The 25,650-nt window shown below is 46.1% G+C and overlaps 1 protein-coding gene across 1 annotated transcript; it reads right to left on the reverse strand.

Annotated features, from left to right (window-relative positions):
• Nucleotides 1-15,237: 15,237 nt before the first annotated feature.
• On the reverse strand, nucleotides 15,238-24,624 carry rnd3a (Rho family GTPase 3a). The gene is made up of 5 exons (XM_077020854.1): nucleotides 24,330-24,624; nucleotides 24,113-24,200; nucleotides 18,953-19,062; nucleotides 18,008-18,142; nucleotides 15,238-17,392 (listed from the first exon to the last, which is right to left on the reverse strand). The coding sequence occupies exons 1-5, from the start codon at nucleotides 24,477-24,479 to the stop codon at nucleotides 17,144-17,146; spliced, it is 732 nt and encodes a 243-aa protein (XP_076876969.1). The 5' UTR covers nucleotides 24,480-24,624; the 3' UTR covers nucleotides 15,238-17,143.
• Nucleotides 24,625-25,650: the final 1,026 nt, after the last annotated feature.

Below are 25,650 nucleotides of genomic sequence, written 5' to 3' on the forward strand. Positions count from 1 at the left end.
CTCACTCACATGGTCCTGTGTCACTAACACACACTAACACCTCACTCACATGGTCCTGTGTCACTGTCACTAACACACACTAACACCTCACTCACATGGTCCCGAGTCACTGTCACTAACACACACTAATACCTCACTCACATGGTCCCGAGTCACTGTCACTAACACACACTAATACCTCACTCACATGGTCCTGTGTCACTGTCACTAACACACACTAACACCTCACTCACATGGTCCTGTGTCACTGTCACTAACACACACTAACACCTCACTCACATGGTCCTGTGTCACTGTCACTAACACACACTAATACCTCACTCACATTGTCCTGTGTCACTGTCACTAACACACACTAACGCCTCACTCACATGGTCCTGTGTCACTGTCACTAACACACACTAACACCTCACTCACATGGTCCTGTGTCACTGTCACTAACACACACTAAGACCTCACTCAAATGGTCCTGTGTCACTGTCACTAACACACACTAACACCTCACTCACATGGTCCTGTGTCACTGTCACTAACACACACTGACACCTCACTCACATGGTCCTGTGTCACTGTCACTAACACACACTAACACCTCACTCAAATGGTCCTGTGTCACTGTCACTAACACACACTAACACCTCACTCACATGGTCCTGAGTCACTGTCACTAACACACACTAACACCTCACTCACATGGTCCTGTGTCACTGTCACTAACACACACTAACACCTCACTCACATGGTCCTGTGTCACTGTCACTAACACACACTAACACCTCACTCAAATGGTCCTGTGTCACTGTCACTAACACACACTAACACCTCACTCACATGGTCCTGTGTCACTGTCACTAACACACACTAACACCTCACTCACATGGTCCTGTGTCACTGTCACTAACACACACTAATACCTCACTCACATGGTCCTGTGTCACTGTCACTAACACACACTAACGCCTCACTCACATGGTCCTGTGTCACTAACACACACTAACACCTCACTCACATGGTCCTGTGTCACTGTCACTAACACACACTAACACCTCACTCACATGGTCCCGAGTCACTGTCACTAACACACACTAATACCTCACTCACATGGTCCCGAGTCACTGTCACTAACACACACTAATACCTCACTTACATGGTCCTGTGTCACTGTCACTAACACACACTAACACCTCACTCACATGGTCCTGTGTCACTGTCACTAACACACACTAACACCTCACTCAAATGGTCCTGTGTCACTGTCACTAACACACACTAACACCTCACTCACATGGTCCTGTGTCACTGTCACTAACACACACTAACACCTCACTCACATGGTCCTGTGTCACTGTCACTAACACACACTAATACCTCACTCACATGGTCCTGTGTCACTGTCACTAACACACACTAACACCTCACTCACATGGTCCTGTGTCACTGTCACTAACACACACTAACACCTCACTCAAATGGTCCTGTGTCACTGTCACTAACACACACTGACACCTCACTCACATGGTCCTGTGTCACTGTCACTAACACACACTAACACCTCACTCACATGGTCCTGTGTCACTGTCACTAACACACACTAATACCTCACTCACATGGTCCTGTGTCACTAACACACACTAACACCTCACTCACATGGTCCTGTGTCACTGTCACTAACACACACTAACACCTCACTCACATGGTCCTGTGTCACTGTCACTAACACACACTAACACCTCACTCACATGGTCCTGTGTCACTGTCACTAACACACACTAACACCTCACTCACATGGTCCTGTGTCACTGTCACTAACACACACTAATACCTCACTCACATGGTCCTGTGTCACTGTCACTAACACACACTAACGCCTCACTCACATGGTCCTGTGTCACTGTCACTAACACACACTAACACCTCACTCACATGGTCCTGTGTCACTGTCACTAACACACACTAAGACCTCACTCAAATGGTCCTGTGTCACTGTCACTAACACACACTAACACCTCACTCACATGGTCCTGTGTCACTGTCACTAACACACACTGACACCTCACTCACATGGTCCTGTGTCACTGTCACTAACACACACTAACACCTCACTCAAATGGTCCTGTGTCACTGTCACTAACACACACTAACACCTCACTCACATGGTCCTGAGTCACTGTCACTAACACACACTAACACCTCACTCACATTGTCCTGTGTCACTGTCACTAACACACACTAACACCTCACTCACATGGTCCTGTGTCACTGTCACTAACACACACTAACACCTCACTCACATGGTCCTATGTCACTGTCACTAACACACACTAACACCTCACTCAAATGGTCCTGTGTCACTGTCACTAACACACACTAACACCTCACTCACATGGTCCTGTGTCACTGTCACTAACACACACTAACACCTCACTCACATGGTCCTGTGTCACTGTCACTAACACACACTAATACCTCACTCACATGGTCCTGTGTCACTGTCACTAACACACACTAACGCCTCACTCACATGGTCCTGTGTCACTAACACACACTAACACCTCACTCACATGGTCCTGTGTCACTGTCACTAACACACACTAACACCTCACTCACATGGTCCCGAGTCACTGTCACTAACACACACTAATACCTCACTCACATGGTCCCGAGTCACTGTCACTAACACACACTAATACCTCACTTACATGGTCCTGTGTCACTGTCACTAACACACACTAACACCTCACTCACATGGTCCTGTGTCACTGTCACTAACACACACTAACACCTCACTCAAATGGTCCTGTGTCACTGTCACTAACACACACTAACACCTCACTCACATGGTCCTGTGTCACTGTCACTAACACACACTAACACCTCACTCACATGGTCCTGTGTCACTGTCACTAACACACACTAATACCTCACTCACATGGTCCTGTGTCACTGTCACTAACACACACTAACACCTCACTCACATGGTCCTGTGTCACTGTCACTAACACACACTAACACCTCACTCAAATGGTCCTGTGTCACTGTCACTAACACACACTGACACCTCACTCACATGGTCCTGTGTCACTGTCACTAACACACACTAACACCTCACTCACATGGTCCTGTGTCACTGTCACTAACACACACTAATACCTCACTCACATGGTCCTGTGTCACTAACACACACTAACACCTCACTCACATGGTCCTGTGTCACTGTCACTAACACACACTAACACCTCACTCACATGGTCCTGTGTCACTGTCACTAACACACACTAACACCTCACTCAAATGGTCCTGTGTCACTGTCACTAACACACACTAACACCTCACTCACATGGTCCTGTGTCACTGTCACTAACACACACTAACACCTCACTCACATGGTCCTGTGTCACTGTCACTAACACACACTAATACCTCACTCACATGGTCCTGTGTCACTGTCACTAACACACACTAACGCCTCACTCACATGGTCCTGTGTCACTGTCACTAACACACACTAACACCTCACTCACATGGTCCTGTGTCACTGTCACTAACACACACTAACACCTCACTCAAATGGTCCTGTGTCACTGTCACTAACACACACTAACACCTCACTCACATGGTCCTGTGTCACTGTCACTAACACACACTGACACCTCACTCACATGGTCCTGTGTCACTGTCACTAACACACACTAACACCTCACTCAAATGGTCCTGTGTCACTGTCACTAACACACACTAACACCTCACTCACATGGTCCTGTGTCACTGTCACTAACACACACTAACACCTCACTCACATGGTCCTGTGTCACTGTCACTAACACACACTAACACCTCACTCAAATGGTCCTGTGTCACTGTCACTAACACACACTAACACCTCACTCACATGGTCCTGTGTCACTGTCACTAACACACACTAACACCTCACTCACATGGTCCTGTGTCACTGTCACTAACACCTCACTCACATGGTCCTGTGTCACTGTCACTAACACACACTAACACCTCACTCACATTGTCCTGTGTCACTGTCACTAACACACACTAATACCTCACTCACATGGTCCTGTGTCACTAACACACACTGACACCTCACTCACATGGTCCTGTGTCACTAACACACACTGACACCTCACTCACATGGTCCTGTGTCACTAACACACACTGACACCTCACTCACATGGTCCTGTGTCACTAACACACACTGACACCTCACTCACATGGTCCTGTGTCACTAACACACACTGACACCTCACTCACATGGTCCTGTGTCACTGTCACTAACACACACTAACACCTCACTCACATGGTCCTGTGTCACTGTCACTAACACACACTAACACCTCACTCACATGGTCCTGTGTCACTAACACACACTGACACCTCACTCACATGGTCCTGTGTCACTGTCACTAACACACACTAACACCTCACTCACATGGTCCTGTGTCACTAACACTTCACTCACATGGTCCTGTGAGGAGAGACAAACAGCTTCATTTTGTAACAGATCGCTCCAAATATGAGGAGATTCGTGAAAAGTTATTTTGCTGTAAAATGTTCCAGATTTAACAGCTTTTCAAATATTCAGATGTGACCACATCTGTTTTCCTTTTTCTCCTGTTGTCACACTCCGATGTTAAATGCTCTAAAGCGCTAAATGGTAACAATTTTATTTTCGCAAACCCTATAGTGTTCAATTTCTCGTTCTATTATTCGTTAATATTCTTGTACTCTTTAGCAATCAAATATTCATTATGTGACATTCCAGTTAAGCACTTTGGATTGATTTAAACTGAACTGAACACAGAGAGAGAGAGAGAGAGAGAGAGAGAGAGAATAACACGGATACACAGAGTACACAGAGCAAGAGCAAGAGATGGAGCAATAAATCAAAAGAGAGAAAATAGGGTATCATGCCTTCCATTGTTGAGAAATAAGTGAGCGTCCCTCTAAGCGTCTCTGTGTCTCACTTTACAGCCAAAGCACAAAGCAAGAGCCCAAACCTGACAGACGCAGAGCCAGTCTCGTGCTTTGTCTCACTAATGTCTCCCAATCTTAATGTAAACCTTAATGTAAACAGTGAAAATGAGCACTGTTAAAGAAGAAAGCTCTTGTGTGGGCACCAGTTATCCAAACTTTGCCCCCTTTCGGTGTGAGACACGGAGACAGGCAGACGTCTAGTGCTCATGTGTGAAGACAGGCAGACGTCTGGGCGGATCTGGGTATGGGGTCCGAGACTCGTGGGCTGGGAGATGATCATAGGCTGGAGGTTCGGAAAGAACACAAACACTATTCGCTGCTTACCTTCTGCTCTGTATGGAATTAACAGTAGGAGCCACTGCCAAGTGTGTGTGTGTGTGTGTGTGTGTGTGTGTGTGTGTGTGTGTGTGTGTGTGTGTGTGTGTGTGTGTGTGTCTGACTGTCCTATTGTATAGAGCAGGCTGTGAGGGTGAGGGGCCTGTACACACTCCTTTGTTCTCAGGTTTACTCTGTTTGAAAAGAACACTTTCTCCTGTTCTCCCTCCATTCCTCCCTCTCTCTCTCTCTTTCTCTCCCCCCTCTCTCTTTCTCCCTCTCTCTCTTTCTCTCTTTCTCCACTCATTTGCATTAGAATTGCAGCCATATGTGAAGTGTAACACTACACAGCTGAATATGTAGGAGAAAAAAACTAGGGTTGCCGTGGTGATGCAGTGCAAGCAGTCAGTGGTTAATGCAAGCAGTTTCTCAAAAATGTAAAAAAAAAGTAATTACACCTGACTCTCTCTGTCTCTCTCTCTCTCTCTCCCTCTCTCTCTCCCCCACCCTCTCTCCTTCTCTCTCTCTCTCTCCCTCTCTCTCTCCTCCACCCTCTCTCTCCCTTTTCTAACACCACTGTAACAAACCAACATGGCAGGCCATTCAAGAGCTGAATGTACTGGAATAAAAGGTTCTTAGTGAAACAGTAGCTGTCCCTGACTCGGGGTGTGTGTGTGCGAGCGCGCGTGTCTTCACACCAATTCACGTAACTGAAGGCAGTGTGTTTGTGCGGTAGAGATTGCCTTTGTGCCGTGAGGCTGTTCTGGAATCTCCAGAGAGTTCTCCGGCTCTCTGGTGCGTCTGCTTCTAATCCTCCGTCAGCACTGTGGGAAAGCACAGGTTCCTCCTGAAACCAGCATCACCTGCTACAACATTCATGACATACAGGACCTTCGCCAACAGACCTCAACTACACTGCTGAAATGCCAAGCAAAAAAATTTTTATGTACCAATTTCTACCCATGTCAAACGTCAAATTGATATAATTGCATTATACGATTAATTAAAAACGTCAGGATGTTATTGAAATATGACTTATCGTTCATCCACCTGTTCAAAACCGTATATGGAGTTGCTTTAATGAGCCTGTATTTCCACCCTTTGTAGTTAGAGACTCTGATAGGAATCTCTCTGCTTTTCAGGCACATATAACGTTCTCAGCATGTACCAAGGCTCACACACTCTGCAATTATCCCATTTCAGCCTTGGACAGTGTATTAAACGTCTAAATGCTCCTCTTAACATTCCCATTCACTGCAGTCACACACAGGGAGTCCAAACAACTCCTTAAAGCACAAGTGTTTTCTAAAGAGGCCATTACACAGCCTGGACTTATTCATTAGACACTGTAGAGCACAGCTAGCTTAGAGCAGACAGCCCGAGAGACACAGAGAGACAGGTTTACAGAGATAATGATAGCAATGTCTGTCTAGCCGATTCAGAGTCTGTCTGACTCTCGGTCTCTATTTCCCTCTCTCTCCCTCCCTCTGTCTCTCTTTGAGTGTGTGTGTGTGTGTGTGTGTGTGTGTGTGTGTGTATTTATTGGACTGTATTAAAACAGGGAACGGGGGTCAATATAGGGTTCAGACTGACTCTAATGGAGGAGATGCTGCATTGATAACAGGCTGTAGTAATGGAGCAATTACTGAAAAAGCACACACACACACACACACTCACGCACACACACACACACACACACACACACACACACACACACACACACACTCACACACACACACACACACACACACACACACACACACACACACACACACACACACTCACACCCACATACACATGCGCACACAGACATGTGCACACAGACATACACAGACACTTTTAGCAGATTTGTTTTAATTTGAGCTATTACTGAGATACACAAACACTGATGACACACTCACAAACACGCACCTGCAAAAATGCATGATGTTAGATGTTTCTTTGTCATCTTTGTAATGTATCGTCAGTAACTGTAAGGCTCCAGTCCTGTTACACCAAATAAAATCCAATATGTATTAAAAAAACAAGTGCATGAAAGAATCAATGAAACAAAGATTAAATAAATTACCAAAACATTAAAGGTGTGTAGGAGTTTGGCAGTGAATGAGGAACAGAGAGATGTCAGCATAGCAGCAGTCTGGTAGGCAAGCAAAACTACCCCCCTACCACCCACCCACCCACACACACACACACAGACCGAAGACATAAACAGATGGCAGTGTGAGGAAAAATGACTGAATGGAGAGAGAAGATGGACTAGCTGGTTCTGGCTGAGGTGTGTGTGTGTGTGTGTATGTGTGTGTATGTGAGTGTGTGTGTGTGTGTGTGTGTGTGTGTGTGTGTGTGTGTGTGTGTGTGTGTGTGTGTGCATGGAAGAGGTCAGGGCTGTGAATGGGGCAGAAACATATGGACAGCAGAGCTGGTGGCCAGTAGCCCTCTGTGTGAACATTTACACACAGCTAGTGTGCGTGTGTGTGCATGTGTGTGTGTGAGTGGACGTGTCCTGGGGGGGTGTCTACTGATGTGGAAATTGCAGTCTTCCACTCACCTCGGCTGACCGAAATGTTAATTTCGACCTGTGTGCAAGTGTGCATGCATGCGTGTGTGTGTGTGTGTGTGTGTGTGTGTGTGTGTGTGTGTGTGTGTGTGTGTGTGTGTGTGTGTGTGTGTGTGTGTGTGTGTGTCCAAGCAGAACCAAAAGCTGACGTGGCTGCCATAAACACCGGGTTGTGTCACATCAGCAGCAGAACAGGCTGTAATTTTAAATTTTTTGAATTTTAGTTCACTGTTGTATTTACATGATTGAATAAAAAGAAGTTGGAGAATGAGAGAGAGATAGATAGTGAGAAAGAGAGAGAGAGAGAGAGATAGATAGTGAGAAAGAGAGAGAGAGAGAGAGAGAGAGAGAAAGTGAGATGAAGCTTGAATGGCCATAGTTAAATTTTGGTGCTTGTTGGATTTGTCCTTCTGCCAGAGGGAATTCACATAGTGAAGAACAGCCCTACAGCCTGCCTGGACACCATATCATTATAGCCCTATAACCTGCCTGAACACCAGAGCAAAACAGCCCTACAGCCTGCCTGGACACCATATCATTATAGCCCTATAACCTGCCTGAACACCAGAGCAGAGCAGCCCTACAGCCTGCCTGGACACCATATCATTATAGCCCTATAACCTGCCTGAACACCAGAGCAAAACAGCCCTACAGCCTGCCTGGACACCATATCATTATAGCCCTATAACCTGCCTGAACACCAGAGCAGAGCAGCCCTACAGCCTGCCTGGACACCATATCATTATAGCCCTATAATCTGCCTGAACACCAGAGCAAAACAGCCCTACAGCCTGCCTGAATACCAGAAAAGAACAGCCCTACAGCCTGCCTGGACTCCATGTAAGTATAGCCCTATAACCTGCCTGAACACCAGAGCACAACAGCCCTGCAGCCTGCCTGGACTCCATGTAAGTATAGCCCTATAACCTGCCAGGACACCAGAGCAGAACAGCCCTGCAGCCTGTCTGGACTCCAGAGCAGAGCATCCAGTGCTGCTGTTCCAGACATTCACGCTCACCTCTGCTCTGTGGCGTTCATTGTATGAAGCTGATGAGGTGAATCAGTTTCACAAGTATGCACACCAAAAACCAAAACCAAACCATCAAAACCAAACCATCAAACCAAAAATATCCTGGCAGCTTTTACGCTTTGTTATGTAGCTTTTTAAACCCCCCTCCCTCCCTCTCTCTTCTGTGGCTGTGCATGACTGCTTCTCCCAGCGGGAGGGTTGAACTAACAAAGCCCCCCAGACTACAGCTATTAATCCAGTCTGCATATGCATGTATGCGACCCTCCAAGAGCTGGCATTCTTATCGTCAGTCTCAAGGAAACACCCATAACAGCTCCACACCTTTAACTGCAGTTCTCACACACATTTCCCATTGGTCCAGACCATCTGGCCTTAACTTTATCACAGTTAATCCACTGCTACGACTTGAAGGTAATAGCTGTAAAACGCTCACATAGAAACACACACATACACATAACAGTTGGTAACTTACATGTAGAGAGTTATGTCTGATTAGGAAAGTGACATTAGATAGTATTCTGTTGGTTATGCACCATAAAAATACAATGTTAGCAATTTTGTCCATAAGACAATACATATTTGTAAGACATTAGGGTTGAGTAGGGAATCTAAAGAATTAGAAGCTTCAGGTGCAACATGACCCTTAGTGTATTAACAGTAAGGCACAGACATGACATCACGATGAATCATGAGAAAATCCTGTTGTTTGTGTGAGTTGTATGTGCTAGGGTTGGATCTAGAAAATGCATTAAACTCTGTTGTTAGCCTTTATGAATATTCATGAATTCTGACAGGAATATTAGATGCTTGGGTGCCTCTGCCCCCAGCAGTGCACACACACACACACACACACACACACACACACACACACACACACACACACACACACACACACACACACACACAAAGAGAGAGAGAGACACACACATGGAACAAATAGGAAAATACATCATACATATTCATAATGAACAACACAGGAAAGATTCACCAACACATCTTATTGTGTCTTGGGGTGAAATTGCATTTTTTAGTTCTATCTATAGGCAGAATGAAGGAGCAAAGGATTGTGGTAAACTGGAGGAGGAAGTAACTGAAGCAGTGTCATAAACAGCACAGGTAGTTATAGGCTAATCCTGAGCTAATCTTGGGATAATCTCGGGATAATCTTGGCATAATCTTCTAACCATCTTATGCAGTTATCAGATATCTGCATGGGGCTCCAGGTGTAAGCTCTTGTTACACATCTCACAGAGTATTATTTGGCATCTCAGTGGACACCACCATTATAGTAATCAGTAAATAATAAGCCTGGTGCTTAGGAGTTGTGTCAAAGGCAACCTGGTCAGCTCCAGGAAGCCGACTATTGGTCCGGGACAATTTACATCAAGACACAACTGGTCAGGTGCAGTTTGGACAGGGACATATGATAAGGCCTCTATTGGTTATAGACAGTTTGGACAGAGACACTTTGGATAGGGCCTCTATTAGTTATGGACAGTTTGGACAGGGACACTCTTGGTTAGGTACATTAATATGGATTTTGTGTATTGTATAAAATATAAAGCACACAGATTTCACACAAAGCACACAAATGTATGTAAGTATTAAGTATTGATAACCATCTATGGAAATCATAGGTAGCTCAATATAGTCTAGGCACAGTGATTTAATAAATGATTGAATAAATGTAAGGATATGCACCCTCAAAGTCAGTGCGGGTGATGATGACACAAAGTCTTTCAAGTTGGGTTTAATTAAACATCAGCCCTCCCACTTGAGAATACAGACAGCTAGACTGTTAGCATGCTAAAAATACGCCATGTGACAGACTGAGAAGCAGCGTCAGAGACCCGCAGCAGCAGCACGCGCCGATCTCGTCGTGACGTCAAGACGTCTGGAAGATACGCTCAGTTAACCTGACGTCACAGTGAAGTCGTACATGAAACTCCTCCTGGTGGCTCACGCGCTAATGAACGCGAGCGTTCCACCCTCAGTTCACGCACATGATCGGCTGTACGACCTCGCGCACAGAGATGACACAGATTATGCCTCTCGTTTTACTACAGATTGAATGATTGGTGGTGAAATCCCAGATTTTAATCCTGTACTAATCTGCACATCAGGGGTGTCTGTAGTTTTTGAAAAGTTATTCTCATGGAAGGTGAATGCCTTCACAGGACATGGAACCTTCACCCTCAGTACAACTGCAACTGCTTTGGTGAACTAATCAGAAGAAAATTTCAAAAGTGTTGAGAGCACATTGCAGACATTAAGATTTTATGTTCCGTGGAGGCATTTTGTCAAATAAATTGTGGTCATTTTGCTAGCATATCACTCTTCTATTGCTCTGCTATCACTCCTGTGACAGAGAGGCTTGTTTCCATCAGTTTTATTTGACCAGTTTCTTCTTTTTCTTCTTCTTCTTTCAGCAACTCCCGTTTAGGGGTCACCACAGCGGATCAAACTCCTCCATCTGGCCCTGTCCTGAGTGTCCTCTACTGACACACTGACACACCATCATATCCTCTACCACTGCATCCATAAACCTCCTCTTAGGTCTACCTCTCCTCCTCTTGCCTAGAAGTTCCATCCTCAAGACCCTCCTACCAATACACCTCTCTTCTCTCCTCTGTACATGTCCAAACCATCTCAATCTCACTTTAGTTAGTTAAAGTCCATATTAATGTACCTTTAGTTTAGTTTAGTTTAGTTTTACTTTACCAGCAATTAATGAAAAAAATCTATTAACATTTCTCTTTTTAATGTGACCTACTGCCCTACAGTACAAACTGGTCAGTCAAAGCCCATTACAAATGACACTACAAACACTCCCTTTGTAAAGAGGATCTGGTTCGAATAAAGCAGGTCTGATCCCCAGACAAGCGTGGTTCATGTCGCTTTCTTTTGAAGGTGCATTGATCCCAGAATGCCACGGGAATGGTACAGGGGATACGAAACAAACACCAACACAAACATCCCTCGTCTGAGAGCTGGCTCAATTACATCCTTTTGTGTGTGTGTGTGTGTGTGTGTGTGTGTATTCAGCTGTAAAGGCATGATTTCATTTCCCTTCTGTCTAACAGGTGTTAAAGCTGTGCATGTTTGTGTGTGTGTGTGTGTGTGTGTGTGTGTGTGTGTGTGTGTGTGTGTGTGTGTGTGTGTGTGTAGTTAACAGACTTACCAGACCCTCTAAACTATGTGCACGCCCTAGAATACATCTTAGTTAGTACAGCTATTTTACCTTACACACACCCACACCCTCAAACCTTTCTTTGACAGAACACATATAGACCTTTAAGCCTAGTTTGCTTGGCAGGATATGTGCCAGTCAAGGGTCTCTGGGGTCTTAAATGTGTTATTGATTTTTTGCCACAGAAATTGTAAGGGAATCATCCAGGAGTGAAATGGAATTTTCCAAATTCCGTTTGAACCTCTTAAAAAAAATCACCTGACATTTAATTCTTCACATTCACATCACCTATAGCAGGTCACGACGAGCAACGAAAACAATTCCAGTGACATTCACGGATACATGCTCAGATAAGTGCACACGCACCCACACACACACACACACACAGAAAAACCTTCTCAGACAATGGATATGTCAGTAACCCGTCTGCAGTTTTATAAATGTCCAGCCGGCCAGCTACAATTGACAGACATCTTTGTGTCTGTCAGAACTAGAAAATCCCTGGAGATCAGCAGTTGGACTTGCAATGATCTTTATCCTTGCCCATTACGGCGTAACTCTCCTCAGTCCGAAGTACACAAACCCTCTCCGCATTCTGCTGAACCGGTCCTGTGCCCAGCAATAACGGGAAAGAGCAGCAGCGTGGCACGAACACTCTGCTAGGAGCACGTGTCCACAGGAACGCAGCTGAAAGATCCAGAGATTTCATCGCCACGCATGTGAATGTTCCTGTGAAGCGTCACGCGTATGACGTGAAAGGTGTTCTACAAATGACCTGCTCTCGTTGCTGTATGTGTTTACCATGACTACTGTAGTGTCATTTACACACACACACACACACACGCACACACTCAATTAATTCTTCACAATTGCATTTGGATCATCAAGAACATGTCACACAGAGACGTGCAAGGACTCCCGTCCACACGCGAACACGCACGTGCACACACACACGCAGCTTAAATGTGTGTGTGGTATATTTCCTGTCAGGCTAAAAAAAAAGCACCGTTAGAGTATGTTCCACTCAAAGGCTTCAACATCATTTCCTTCCCGGCGTTCCTTCGTGTCACTGTCAGCCCAGAGAGCCAAGACAAAGACTGTAAAGACATGGACACAGAACACCAGGGCACAGATCTCACACACACACACACACAACCGCACTCCCACTCACACACAAACACACACACACACACACACACACACACACGTTCACAGAACTCTACAATTTACATTCACACACACACACACACACACACACTCGTAAATGTACTCACATTCACTCACACACACGTGCCATCTTCAGAGCTTTGGTAGTGCATGTATGTGTATACTTGTATCTTCAAAAACAGAAGATATAAGATTACCATAAACACACTGGGGATTAAAAACTTGGATATGACATATTTATGCCAAACAGATTAGGTATCTGCTGAGAGGACTATGAACAGTACCTGAAGATAATATGGATGAAAACAAATTAACTAAAGGAATTCAAGCTGTCCATACCGCTTAACAGCACGGCAAAACAAACCAAACCAGAGAAGGGCACAGATATCTGTTTCGGACAGTAGGGACAGTAGGGACTCACAGTGCAGTGTTCAGGTTCAGTTAAAGTGTTTCCTTCAGACTGATTAGTTACAATGTGTTTCTCGTTCCTCTGGATTTAAGAAATTAAAAACATATAAATACAGTAGCCTTTGTACTGCTGTGCACACAGCCTTCTCGTAGCTTATGTGTAATAAAGGACATCACAGAGGTCGTCACAAGATCCATTAAAACTACTGCTTCAGAATCAAAGGTGTTCTAGGAACCAGGAAAGTGAAGCAGGGTCCAGTGATGTCCAGCAAAATGCAGTTAATCATAAGTGGGACCAGCAAAATCATCACTACGGTGCCGCGTGGCATCGGAATCGCATGCTGAACAGGCCAAGTGTCCTACAGTCAGCACACAGTTGATGAATGAAGACATTGTGTTGTCCATGATCTAAGAACTCTTCTTTATGCTGGTGCTTGAACATTATTTTTAACATTTTGGACCCATGCTACGAAAATTTGTGGTCATAAAACGTTCATTTCGGAGCTGTGACTATTTGAATCTGTTTTTGTTACATGCTGCCATGACGCTGGAGTGAATGGGGGGGGGGTGTTCATAATCAGGCCTGAAGCCCATACAGCAGTTTGGAGGTCCTGTTTGTCTCTGTTCAGGCTGGGTGATTAACTTGGTCAGTTCCAGTTTGTGGCCTCGAACCACTACAGTGGCAACCGTGCCACAATTCAGATCATGACTACAAAGCAATGCAGTCATCCAGTCAGCTGTGAGCGTTTGGTTGGGTCTGAGAAGTTGCTGCTCATAATACTGATGCAGGCAATCGCATCATCAATAGTGATGCAGATCACCTCTGAATCAAATCAGAAACATATCAGGATCAGACCAGAATCAGACAGGTCAGTTGACCACGTCAGATCTATGAAGATGCATTAAGGCTGAAGGCTGGTTGGGGTTTTTCCAGTCAGTCATGTTGAAAAATGGGTCAGGTGATAAAATGTGGGTCTAATCTGGTGTCCAAAGCTTACATCTTACATAATAGCATCTGATTAAGACATGAATAAAGACAATAATTATCATTTCTAATACGTAATATTGAAAGTACAAAACCAGATATTCTAAGTGTCATCCAATGCATGGTGGATGTGGCCTGCATACAGTATTTTATGTACCAACAGCCATTACCTCTTTACATGTCTCATAGTTTCCCATCATGAATGAACTCTGATGGGCTGTTCTAACAGGCGGCATGTGTTACTAAGAGCATTCTGTACTGCCTGATGTCTTTGCTGTGTCTTGACCAATGTGTTTCTAAGCCTTATCCTGGTTTATTGATCCTCGCACATCTTTGGTCATCATGGATGTTGGTTTAATAAAACCTGAGGCAAGAAAGACCTACATCTTTGCTCAAACTCAAACCTTCCCTGTGAAAATCCACATCTTTCCCATGCAAATCAAACCTCTTCCACAACACCAACCCAAACCTTGCAGATTCTCCAAAGTGTGTGTTGAAGGTACAGGCTGAAAACGGAGAACCCAAAGGAGATAAGAAAGTGAGAGAAGTAATCAAAACGCACACATGTTCACTTACACACACCAGATGATTTCATATAAAAAAAAACTTCCTTTAATTAATTTCTACATTTATTAGGAGAGCAAAATAACAGTTCAATAAATATTGTGGCAACATGAACAGAACATACAAACAGATTTCATTAAAAATAAATGAGATTGCCTACTTTTGAAGTAACTTTCATTCCCTACACATTTTTCCTTTCACTAACACTTAAATACAAACTGTGAGATGTGGTAATACTGCCTGTGTGAAGATCAGTTCAAAGTCGAGGAAAGTGACTATGGAAATTTTTTAGCTCAAAAGAGAATAGAAAAGCACACAAGACTGTACATTTACGTAAAATGTCACAACCTCAAAGTGCAACTGCTGACCTGCTAGGCATCGGACGGGACGTGAGCCAATCAACTTCGAGCAGATCAGCCAATCAGTTTTGAGTGCTGTTCCTCACTTTATCTGGCTTTGGCCTCAACTGATCAGGTCTTTAAGCCTGTGGGAAACCATCCTGAGAACACTCCTGTACGTCTTCATCTCTCTCCTTTCTCCATCTCTCCCTCCTTTTCTCTCAGTCTCTTTCCTGGAGCAAATGAACTGCATAGTTTTGAACGACAAGGCCATTTCACACAGAGCAGAGCAGACGAAAAAAAATCGAAACATATCAAACAAATACGCAGTCATTAAGCTTTTACAGGTTAAATCATTGTTAATCTTACAATTCAAATCGAACAACCACACAAGGTCATTAACGGAATGGCGGCTGCCATGGGAGCGGATGACCTGTGATATCGGGGCACTGAAGTCAGCATCACGTCACACGGTCCTGCTATGGTCTTGGCTGTTAGTCACGGGTCTTGGACAAACCCACGTGAGACAGAGGGTGGTCAGTTCACGTGGCTTTAGGGGCAATCACGTGATGCAGGCTGTGTGTGTGTGTGTGTGTATTTGTGGTGGGCTTAGCCCCAGTTATTCAACCATTTCAGAAAAGACGTCGTCAGGACCAAATCACAGACAGACGACGGTACGGCAACCAAAGAACCTTGACCCATCTCAGAGTGACGACAGGATCCAGGACCCAAACACAAACTCTTTGGTTTTTAGAAAAAAAAAACCCCTCAAGTAACATTTGTTTTTGGGTCGCAACATTTGTTTTTGTGTATCCTTGGTGACAGAAGTATGCACTCAAACTTTAGCGGTACTCAGCGATATTGAGAAGGGGAGGAAAAAAAAAGAAAAAGAGAACCACCAACTGTACTGTAGTTGTCCAGGAAAGGAAGCGTCCCAATCCACAGTGATGTACAGGCCTTTCAGTTCTCCTTAATGCTCAATGTGGCAAAAAGAGTGAGAAGTGAAAGATGGCCGTCTTCAAACACATCCCCTTTCCCCTTATTCTCACTCTCACTCCCCCTGCTATTAACTTCTGGTTCCCTTTGACTCCTTTCACATTTCTCTCTCTCTTTCTCTCTCATGTACCAGTAAGAGTTGTATAATCTAGTGTGCATCTTCTCTCTGGCTCCTGAAAACCCCAAAAGCTAAGCCCCTCCTCCTACACCACACTGAGGATACACGTAACCCACAGCACTTCCTGAATCCTTACGTGAGGAAGTTGTGTTGCTTCAAGGTGACAGAAGCGAGACCTCTCATTAGTTGGGGGGGGGGGCGGGGGGGGGGGGGGTACGAGGACGACTTCCTCCTGCTTGAGGATAAGATTAGGGGAGTGGGTGGTGCTTAACCTATGGACTGTTTCCACACTCTAAGCACTTGGGCTACAGGACGTGGAATGACGCGTCTCGAATCGTAACTAGAGAAATAAGGGAATAAAGTGCACAACCTCCCTCTCTCCCACACTCTCTCTTGTATGGACAGAGGGACATCCACAATTCCCCTTTCTACCTCCACCCCCCGCCTACGCCCCCATTATTTCCCAGTATGCATTTCTTCCTTGTTTAGTCACATGACCGTGCAGCTCTTCGCTTTGTCCTTGCGAAGGTCCGTCGTCACGGCAGCCAGGTCCGGCCTACTGGGCATGTGCGAGATGCGTTTGGTGGAGCGGGCCGACTTGTTGCGCTTCACGTTTTTGTTGCTCTTGTTGACGCAGGCGAGCGTCGCCACGTGGAAAATGTCCCGAACGCTGTTCTCCGACTGCAGCGCCGAGCACTCGATATACGGAGCAGAGATCTGCTTAGCCATCGCCGAGGCCTGAGAGAGAGAGAGAGCGAGAGAGAGAGAGACCGTCACCAGATTGTCACCACCAATCTGACATCAATTAGCTATTAACAAATAGCCTCGTTAATTTTTTTTAAACAGCTGGATTCCTCGTTGTCGGATATCATTTCAAATCCATTGCCACTTCATTTTGTGCACTGAAATCTGATGAAGGATGACATACCCTTAATCTCAAACAGCTTTCATTTGATGTCGAATTTAACCTTCCTGCGCCATCGACGGCATCATAATTGCTTCCAAAACGACTCTGACGATAAGCCAAGATCACACGGCCAAGTAATTAAGGATCACGTAGCCATAATGAGGAGCTGTTGTGTAAGCTAATTACAGACTGAGAAAACGAACCCATCTGCGAAAAACACGAGACGCATTCTGCAAAACGATGATTCACGCAAACTAATGCCAAAGTTCACACTTCTAAATCCTTTTATATGCCTTGAAGATGATGATTATCTTTAGGAAATATTTTCGGTTACATGCTGATCTAGGAGAGAGAGTTCTGTCAGAAATACACTCAACGGTGCTTTGGGTTTATGACGAACATCAGTCTTTGTGTGTGCTCTGATTTGTCCAATGGCTGCACCTCACCTGATCATATGACACTGGTGCCTGCCTGTGATTGGACAGCTCCACCAAGGTGGTGAGGTCTGTTCTCAGGTCCGATTTGCAGCCCACGAGCAGCATCTTGGTGTTGGGACAGAACTCCTGGATCTCCCCTCTCCACTGCAGGGAAACGGACAGGAAGTCATGAAGACGGCAGGAACCTCGGGAGTCACCCCCCCCCCCCCCCCCCCCCGAGAACAGGCTCACACTACCTGCCCCCCCATCACACCCCTTCCTGCCCACGCCCACCACACCGTCTCCTCTTCTTTCTTTCCCTCATTTTCCCTCTTTTTAAGCCTCTCGTTCATTTGCATTCTCTCTAGCCTCTGGCTCTCGCGGATGCTGTTCTACAGGTGATCCCCATTCCTTTCCCCAGCAGAACAAAGACCAAGCTGTGGTGTGTGTGTGTGTGTGTGTGTGTGTGTGTGTGTGTGTGTACGTGTGTGTCTCGGTGAATGTGCTGCACACACACTGCCCTCCTCTGTGGTCGACGGATCTGGTTCGCTCCGACACACCCGGGTGATTGTTGGCTTGGAAACACGAGTGCTCACCGCTCTCCCTTTCCCATGATCAGCAGCGTGGCTTTTGCTCAAGAGAAGCTGACCTGAGACCAGCATACACCTCCCATCACACAACCTTAACCAGCGCAGCAAGAACCCACAAGCTGACCTCAGACCTGAAGAGTAACTTCTACTGGCAACCTTTCACCAACCTTTCTACAAGTACACTACCTTCACCGGGGGGGGGGGGGGGGACACATAATCCCACCTGAGATTATACCCGAGAGAGGGAACTTAAACCAGACCCACACAACGGAGGACCATTCTCGGACATGTGGGCGGAGAGCATGACGTGTCTGCAGATACGCGTGGCGGTAAAAGACGAGCGAAGGAAGAGACAGGTACGGAAGCCCAGCCGGTCCATACCAACCTTCTTAAGGACGCTGTCCAGAGTCTCGGGCCGGCTGATGTCGAAACACACGATGACGGCGTCAGAGTCCGGGTACGAGAGGGGCCTGACGTTGTCGTAATACGGCGAGCCTGGGTGACAGACGGGAAAGGACAGTGTGATCAGCACGGTTTCTCACACAAACACACGTGTTTCTCACACAAACAAACACAAGAAGAAAAGACATTGGGCTTGTACAACAGACACTTTACTGGAGTCCCTTCTGAAGTTCCATCGACAGAGTATGAGAGCTGTTACACAGCGCTACGGAGGCCAGAGCTGTGTGTAGGGTGAGATCTTACGAGACACATGGAAGTGAGACATGTTTGAGAGACGCTGAGGTGAGCGCTGTATGAGACACGGGGAGGAGGGGGCTGTACGAGACAATGTGGAGACAGCAGCGAATAAGCTTCACAAACTCACTCACGGGGAAAATGTCAACAGCCTTGGAAACTTTACTAGCAACAAGCAGTGTTTGTGCAACATTAAAATTCTTAACATGTGGGATGTGAAAAGCAGCAAGGAGGGCAGGGAGAGGGAGAGGGAGAGAGAGAGAGAGAGAGAGAGAGAGAGAGAGAGAGAGAGAGAGAGAGAGGTTTTGAAAAGTTACTACTTCCCACATGTAAAGTGACCTCTCGGCCAAGAATCTTGAGAATTCTGTTTTTTATGTCTAACCTGACTTGTGGGAGGTCTGCTCTGAATCAGAAACATATACACACACACACACACACACACAGACACAGACACAGACACAGACACACACACACACAGGGTGAGAGTGGGCTCACCACCACAATCCTACTTCACCCATTAATATTCCAGGCATGAGGACATAGTGAAAAAGAAAACCCATGTTGATAATATGTCCCCTCAACTCACTAGAGAGACACACACTGGAGAAAGAGAGGAAAGGAGAGAGACAAACACACAAATGTAAGAGAGGGAGAGTGAAAGACAATAAGAAAAGCCTAAGATGATCAGAACCGATTTCCCAACAGGTGTGTGGTGTGTAGTCCTCAGGAAAGGGGCAGACTGTGACGTGCGTTTAATTTGACATTCAGCATCATTAGCCAATCTGTTGCTGTAAAGGCCACATTGACCACCGCTGGTGTAGAGGCAGGCGTGCACACACACACACACACACGCGCGCACACACACGCGCACACACACACCTTTCCGCATCTTGCTCACAAATACAACCTCTCTCCATCCACCATCAGCCTTTCCTCTGAGGAAAAGCCAGCAGCTGTCTGTGTGTGTGTGTTTGTAAAAGACTTTTGTTTAGTAGAGCATATATATAGCTGATAGTAGCACCATACACACCTGTGGCACATGACCCCCAACTACGCTTTGCTGTGTGTGTGTGTGTGTGTGTGTGTGTGTGTGTGTGTGTGTGTAATTCCACACCACCACATGTTTGGAGGAATAACATTCCTTACTCAGAGGTTTCTTCAGCTGTGCTTTTGGCTCTCAAGCACACACACACACACACACGCGCGCGCACGCGCGTGCATGCGCACACACACACACACACTGGAGTTTGTGTATATATGAATTAGCTTGCTGTTCGGTGGTGTGTGTGTGCTACAGGGTGCTGAACCTACATTATCTCCCTCTTATGAGCTTAACCCGTAGGCGTCACCTTCCAAACAGCTGCTAATGACCCAGAAACAAACACGCATTCCGTTCACACACGGGAGACGGACTCACTGAAACGCCATTGCGCACGCCGGCCAACGAGGTGAAAATCCTCTTAATCCTCCCGCAGAAAGAATCAGACGGACAATATTTTTGCCCCCCACCCCCACAACACCCGCCCCTCATTCTCCCCGGGTCAATTTCACAATGACCGCCTTTGTCAGCAGGTCGGCGGCCGCGAGAACCTTGTCATGTGTGGTATGTGAGGAACGCAAGTCCAGCTCACGCTGCTCAAGAGTCAAGAACCACAATTCTGGGCCCGGAGTCCAGCACAGGAACAGACCTCAGATCAGGCGCAGAGGAGGACGGTTTAGTTAATGACAGATCAATTCAAAATCATAAGCTACCTAACCTGAGGTCCAAACCTAGAGGCTGATCCAGAGTGCTAATGAAAGTCTATTGATCTCCACAGTCTATGGAAATCACCATAAACTGACAAAACGAAGCAGCTAGCCTTCATTAGCCATAAAGAAACCGCACATTACTACTGCATAACCATATCATTATATTCCAAGTTATCCAGAATCTTCCCTTTCCTAAAATAAGCTGTGTTCCACTCTGGAACGCTAGAGGTTCCGTGCTCTGGAACGCTAGAGGTTCCGCGCTCTGGAACGCTAGAGGTTCCGCGCTCTGGAACGCTAGAGGTTCCGCGCTCTGGAACGCTAGAGGTTCCGCGCTCTGGAACGCTAGAGGTTCCGCGCTCTTCCCATACCAGCTGAGCCATCTCCCTGACCAGATCACAGCCAATAAAAGTGCCATTCGATCAGGAAATAAAAGCCCTGCGCTCTGACACGCTCACCAGAAGGCGACAGCCCAGCTATGAACATCCTGCCAGGCGATATGAGCGCGAGTGTTGGCCAGCGTAGTGGGGAGAGAGAGAGAGAGAGAGAGAGAGAGAGAGAGAGAGAGAGAGAGAGAGAGAGAGAGAGAGAGAGAGAGAGAGAGAAAGAAAGAGAGAAAGCGGTCAGGGGCGAACAGCTGACTGGAGCAGGCTCACGGGGGAAGGGTCTTAATGAGGACCATACCGGCTGCCTGAGCATATTATCTGTCCCACAGATAACACAAAGACAAAAGGCCTGAGGTATGAGGGCCAGCAGTGTGTGTGTGTGTGTGTGTGTGTGTGTGTTGGGGAGGATTGATTAGTGCTGACTGGTAGATACTGGTCTTTAAAGCCTGGAAGTAAAGCCTCTGGTCTTTCAGATGTCAGGAGTCATGGGGGTTATCAGAGTCTGAGAGGGGAGGATGGTGGGGGGTCTAAATCAGGAAGGACTGACTGATGGAGTCAGTGGGAAGTAGCCACACACACACACACACACACACACACACACACACACATAGTCTCTTGTCTCAGACAGGTTATCCTGAATCACAGTCTCTGATGCTTCATAAAATACAGCAGGAGAAGTATATGGGGATTTAAAGCTGCACAGAACTTCAGTCAGTAATTACTAATTACCTCATTACAGAAACAGTAATTTTCAAACTGGAGTGAACTCCAAAAAGGCAGTTTTAAAGAAAAACTGAATCTGAAAATAAACAGCCACAAAAAATGAGTCTGAAATGAGCACATATCAGTCTGAGCCTCATCGGAAAAGACAAACAGTACTGACGGAAGAGAGACAAGGCAAGAATGAGACAGGAAACGACAGACCAACAGGAACTGACTCACTGGTACCGGTCAGGAAACATGTTAAGGCTTCAGATTGAAATATCTCCCAATTACTCACTACCATTGCTAGATGCTATAAAATGGTTCTTTATCCCAGTTTAGGAAGATCTTAAATGGTCAAACCTTTAGAAGCAAATGATTTCTAAGCACTGTAGGAAGGCATTGATGGACAACACCATTACTGTTACCCATGTGATTAAGGCACAATAAGAACTCACCAATTCAACTCAACTCAACAAGGAATCACTGTCCTGTGATACTGTAGGTCTCACACCAATGTCCTTCTGTTCTCTCCCATAATTATAACACTACAACACATTTACGCAGTAAAATATGTGCTCTCTCCTTCTTTCATATTATTATTAACTATATATACACACGTTACAAGCCAAAGTTAAGGTTTTGCCCTTTCAGTTATAATCAAATGAATCACAGCTTTAAATAAAAACAAAAACAAAACAACTTTGCCTCGTCAAGATTGTTTTCGTTTACTACGACTGCAGGCTACCACTGTGTTTTCTGGTTTCCTACATTGTCAAACATTTTTTGCGTGGGAATCGCAAACAAACACACACGCGCGCGCTCAATCGAGTCAAAAACGCCCCGCGCGACGGTGATCAGCGTCTCGCGCGCCAAGCCGAGGAGCGAGTGCACGCGGTAGACTTCACTCAACCCGCCACTTACCCCCACATCCACCTCACCATGAGCACCTGGACATTTTACTCGCTTCAGTTCCTAAACTCACTCGCAACCGCTAAATCCTTTAAACCCGCCATCAGTATTAAGGAGGAAGGAAATTAATCCCAGACTAGCACGGGACTAAACCGCATTCACCAGCGTTAATACGTGTAATGAGCCGGACTGGTGTGGTCTGCTGCAGACGTGACTCCATAACTGGGCCGCAGGACCACTGAGCTCCACTGAACTCCTGTCTAACCCTAACCCTGAGCTCTACTGAACTCCTGTCTAACCCTAACCCTGAGCTCTACTGAACTCCTGTCTAACCCTAACCCTGAGCTCTACTGAACTCCTGTCTAACCCTAACCCTGAGCTCTACTGAACTCCTGTCTAACCCTAACCCTGAGCTCTACTGAACTCCTGTCTGTCTTCCTGGAAGACAATTCATCTGGGATCTGCTAGACAGCAACACGCAAGAGGGTCAGAGAAGTTGGAAGAGGCTGGAGGGGCCAACTGGTACCGGTCTGTAGGACTGAGTTCACACACACACACACACACACACACACACACACACACACACACACACTGCAGGCTTGACCAGATAGCCTAATCTTACCACAACTGAATATACATATTGATAAAACACAGAAACAATTTCCTCAAACTTCATCCAAAAACTGTGAGTAGGGGCAGCAGTTTAAGGGCAGTAGTGTATAGTGTACTCTCGAACAGACTTACACTCCTTACTACATGATCTCAAGAGTGATACTGCAGTCACGTTCTCGTCTCACACGACACACACACACACACACACACACACACACACACACACACACACACACACACACACAGCACGCCGGGGCATGCCAGGGTCATCCGAGTAGGACTTACCCCGAAAAAACCAAACACACCCCACGCCTGACTACCACACAAGCATTATAGGAACACGTTCATTTAAAGTCCAGCCCAACTTCTCTAGATGGTGTCGGCAAACGACGGTTCGTGCTGTATTATAATTATGATACTGATATGATATGATATCGTACAACAACACGGGTCTTTAAACCAGCGAGACGGACGGAACCGAGTCTCCTTACCCGACGTGTCCCACAGACTCAGTTCAATCCTCCGAGTGTCAATCTCAAAACTTGCCGTGTAATTCTCAAACACGGTGGGCACGTAATTCTACGAAAAAAAACAAGACAGAATACGGTCAATTCGCATCAAGTAAATAACCAGTGAGCAAAAAATGTGTAAACAAAAAAAAGAAAAAAAGAAAGAAACGGCGCTCTTGTCTTAGACGGGTGGTTTTACCTCAGGGAAACAGTCCTTGGCAAAAACGTGGAGCAGCGCGGTCTTCCCACACTGGCCGTCCCCCACCACCACTATCTTACACTTCACACTCGGACTCGGGTCCATTCCGCACTGAAGGCTCGGTTTCTGGCACGCCCTTCGCTCCTTCATTGATGATGTTCGGTGTGTGTGTGTGTTTCGTGAAGAGGAGCGCGTGAAGGCACCGTCAGCTGCGCGTGGGCTCGTCCGTCTCCGTGACTCCCCCGTTATACTCCCTCCGTTACCCAAATCCCAATCTCTCGGATTAGTTCGTGTCGGCGCTTTTTATACGCGCGTCCCTGACCAATCACCGCCCTTACAGCGACACTACGGCCCCGCCTCCTCCCTCCGCCCGTCACGCGCAGCCTTTGTGCTTTTATTCCCCCCCCAATGATGCATTGAATCCTATGACCACTTTTACCTTGCCAAGCTATCAGACGTGAACTACTAAAACTGGCCTCAGGTCAGTGTCGAAGCGGAACTTTTAGCCTATACTTAGAGGCAATGAGGACTCTGCAAAAGCCAGGCGCGAGCTCCCACGCCTGCAGTTGGGAAAACGCTACTTAGTTTCCCTGCTTGTTACCGCACGCCTGCTTGCCCAGAAAACAAGTCACGCGTGACGGAAACATTACAGTGCTGCATTCTTCCGCCTGAAGAGGAGATTAGCACGGATGAAGGAAGGCCAATGCACATTTAAGCTACTTTATAAACATCCGGGGCTTCCACGATCTTATTGACGACGGAGAAGAAGCGTGAATGCACGTTCACTCACGTTTTCTGAGGTTAATGCATTTCTCTCTACGAGCGGTAGAATCGTAAAAGTATTGTTTATATATACATATTCCAAAGGTACAGACATAGATGGTAAAGGAAAAGCCCTCACACACCCACACACACGTCACATCTTTGCCTTGGGAGTTGTCATGGAAGCTAGAACCAAAAGAGAGAATCAGACAGAGAGATCCTGAAATATGATAAGAATGATAACAGCTAGCATGACTAATATCTTCTTTTAATTACAAGAGAGGTAGTAAAGAGCAAGTTATTTTACTGCTTTCATTCTTTCCATGTATGCTGTTAAAGGGGAGAGCGTAGGTGCAGTCAGCACACACCAATGATTAGTACGGCGTCCACTGGCTGCACGGTTGCCATCTTGCTGTGCAGGATCTGGTAGGGCTTATGTTGGTGCTATGTGAGCCTCTGGTGCCGGTCTAGTGAAGCCAGGGGTGTCTGCTGCAGTAATTCCTGTCAGACCCATTAATGCAGAGCAGACCCACATTTGGTGGAAGAGCTCTGAGATTAA

The sequence above is a fragment of the Brachyhypopomus gauderio genome, chromosome 1, assembly GCF_052324685.1.
Source record: "Brachyhypopomus gauderio isolate BG-103 chromosome 1, BGAUD_0.2, whole genome shotgun sequence".
NCBI lineage: Eukaryota > Metazoa > Chordata > Actinopteri > Gymnotiformes > Hypopomidae > Brachyhypopomus > Brachyhypopomus gauderio.

Bases quoted from the DNA above. Each gene is read 5' to 3' on its own strand.
- rnd3a (XM_077020854.1), bottom strand. From the start codon at position 24,479: ATGAAGGAGCGAAGGGCGTGCCAGAAACCGAGCCTTCAGTGCGGAATG. The intron at 19,063-24,112 runs GTAAGGAGACTC...TCTGTCACCCAG, and splicing joins GAGTCTGTGGGACACGTCGG to GCTCGCCGTATTACGACAAC. The intron at 18,143-18,952 runs GTTGGTATGGAC...GTTTCCCTGCAG, and splicing joins TGGACAGCGTCCTTAAGAAG to TGGAGAGGGGAGATCCAGGA.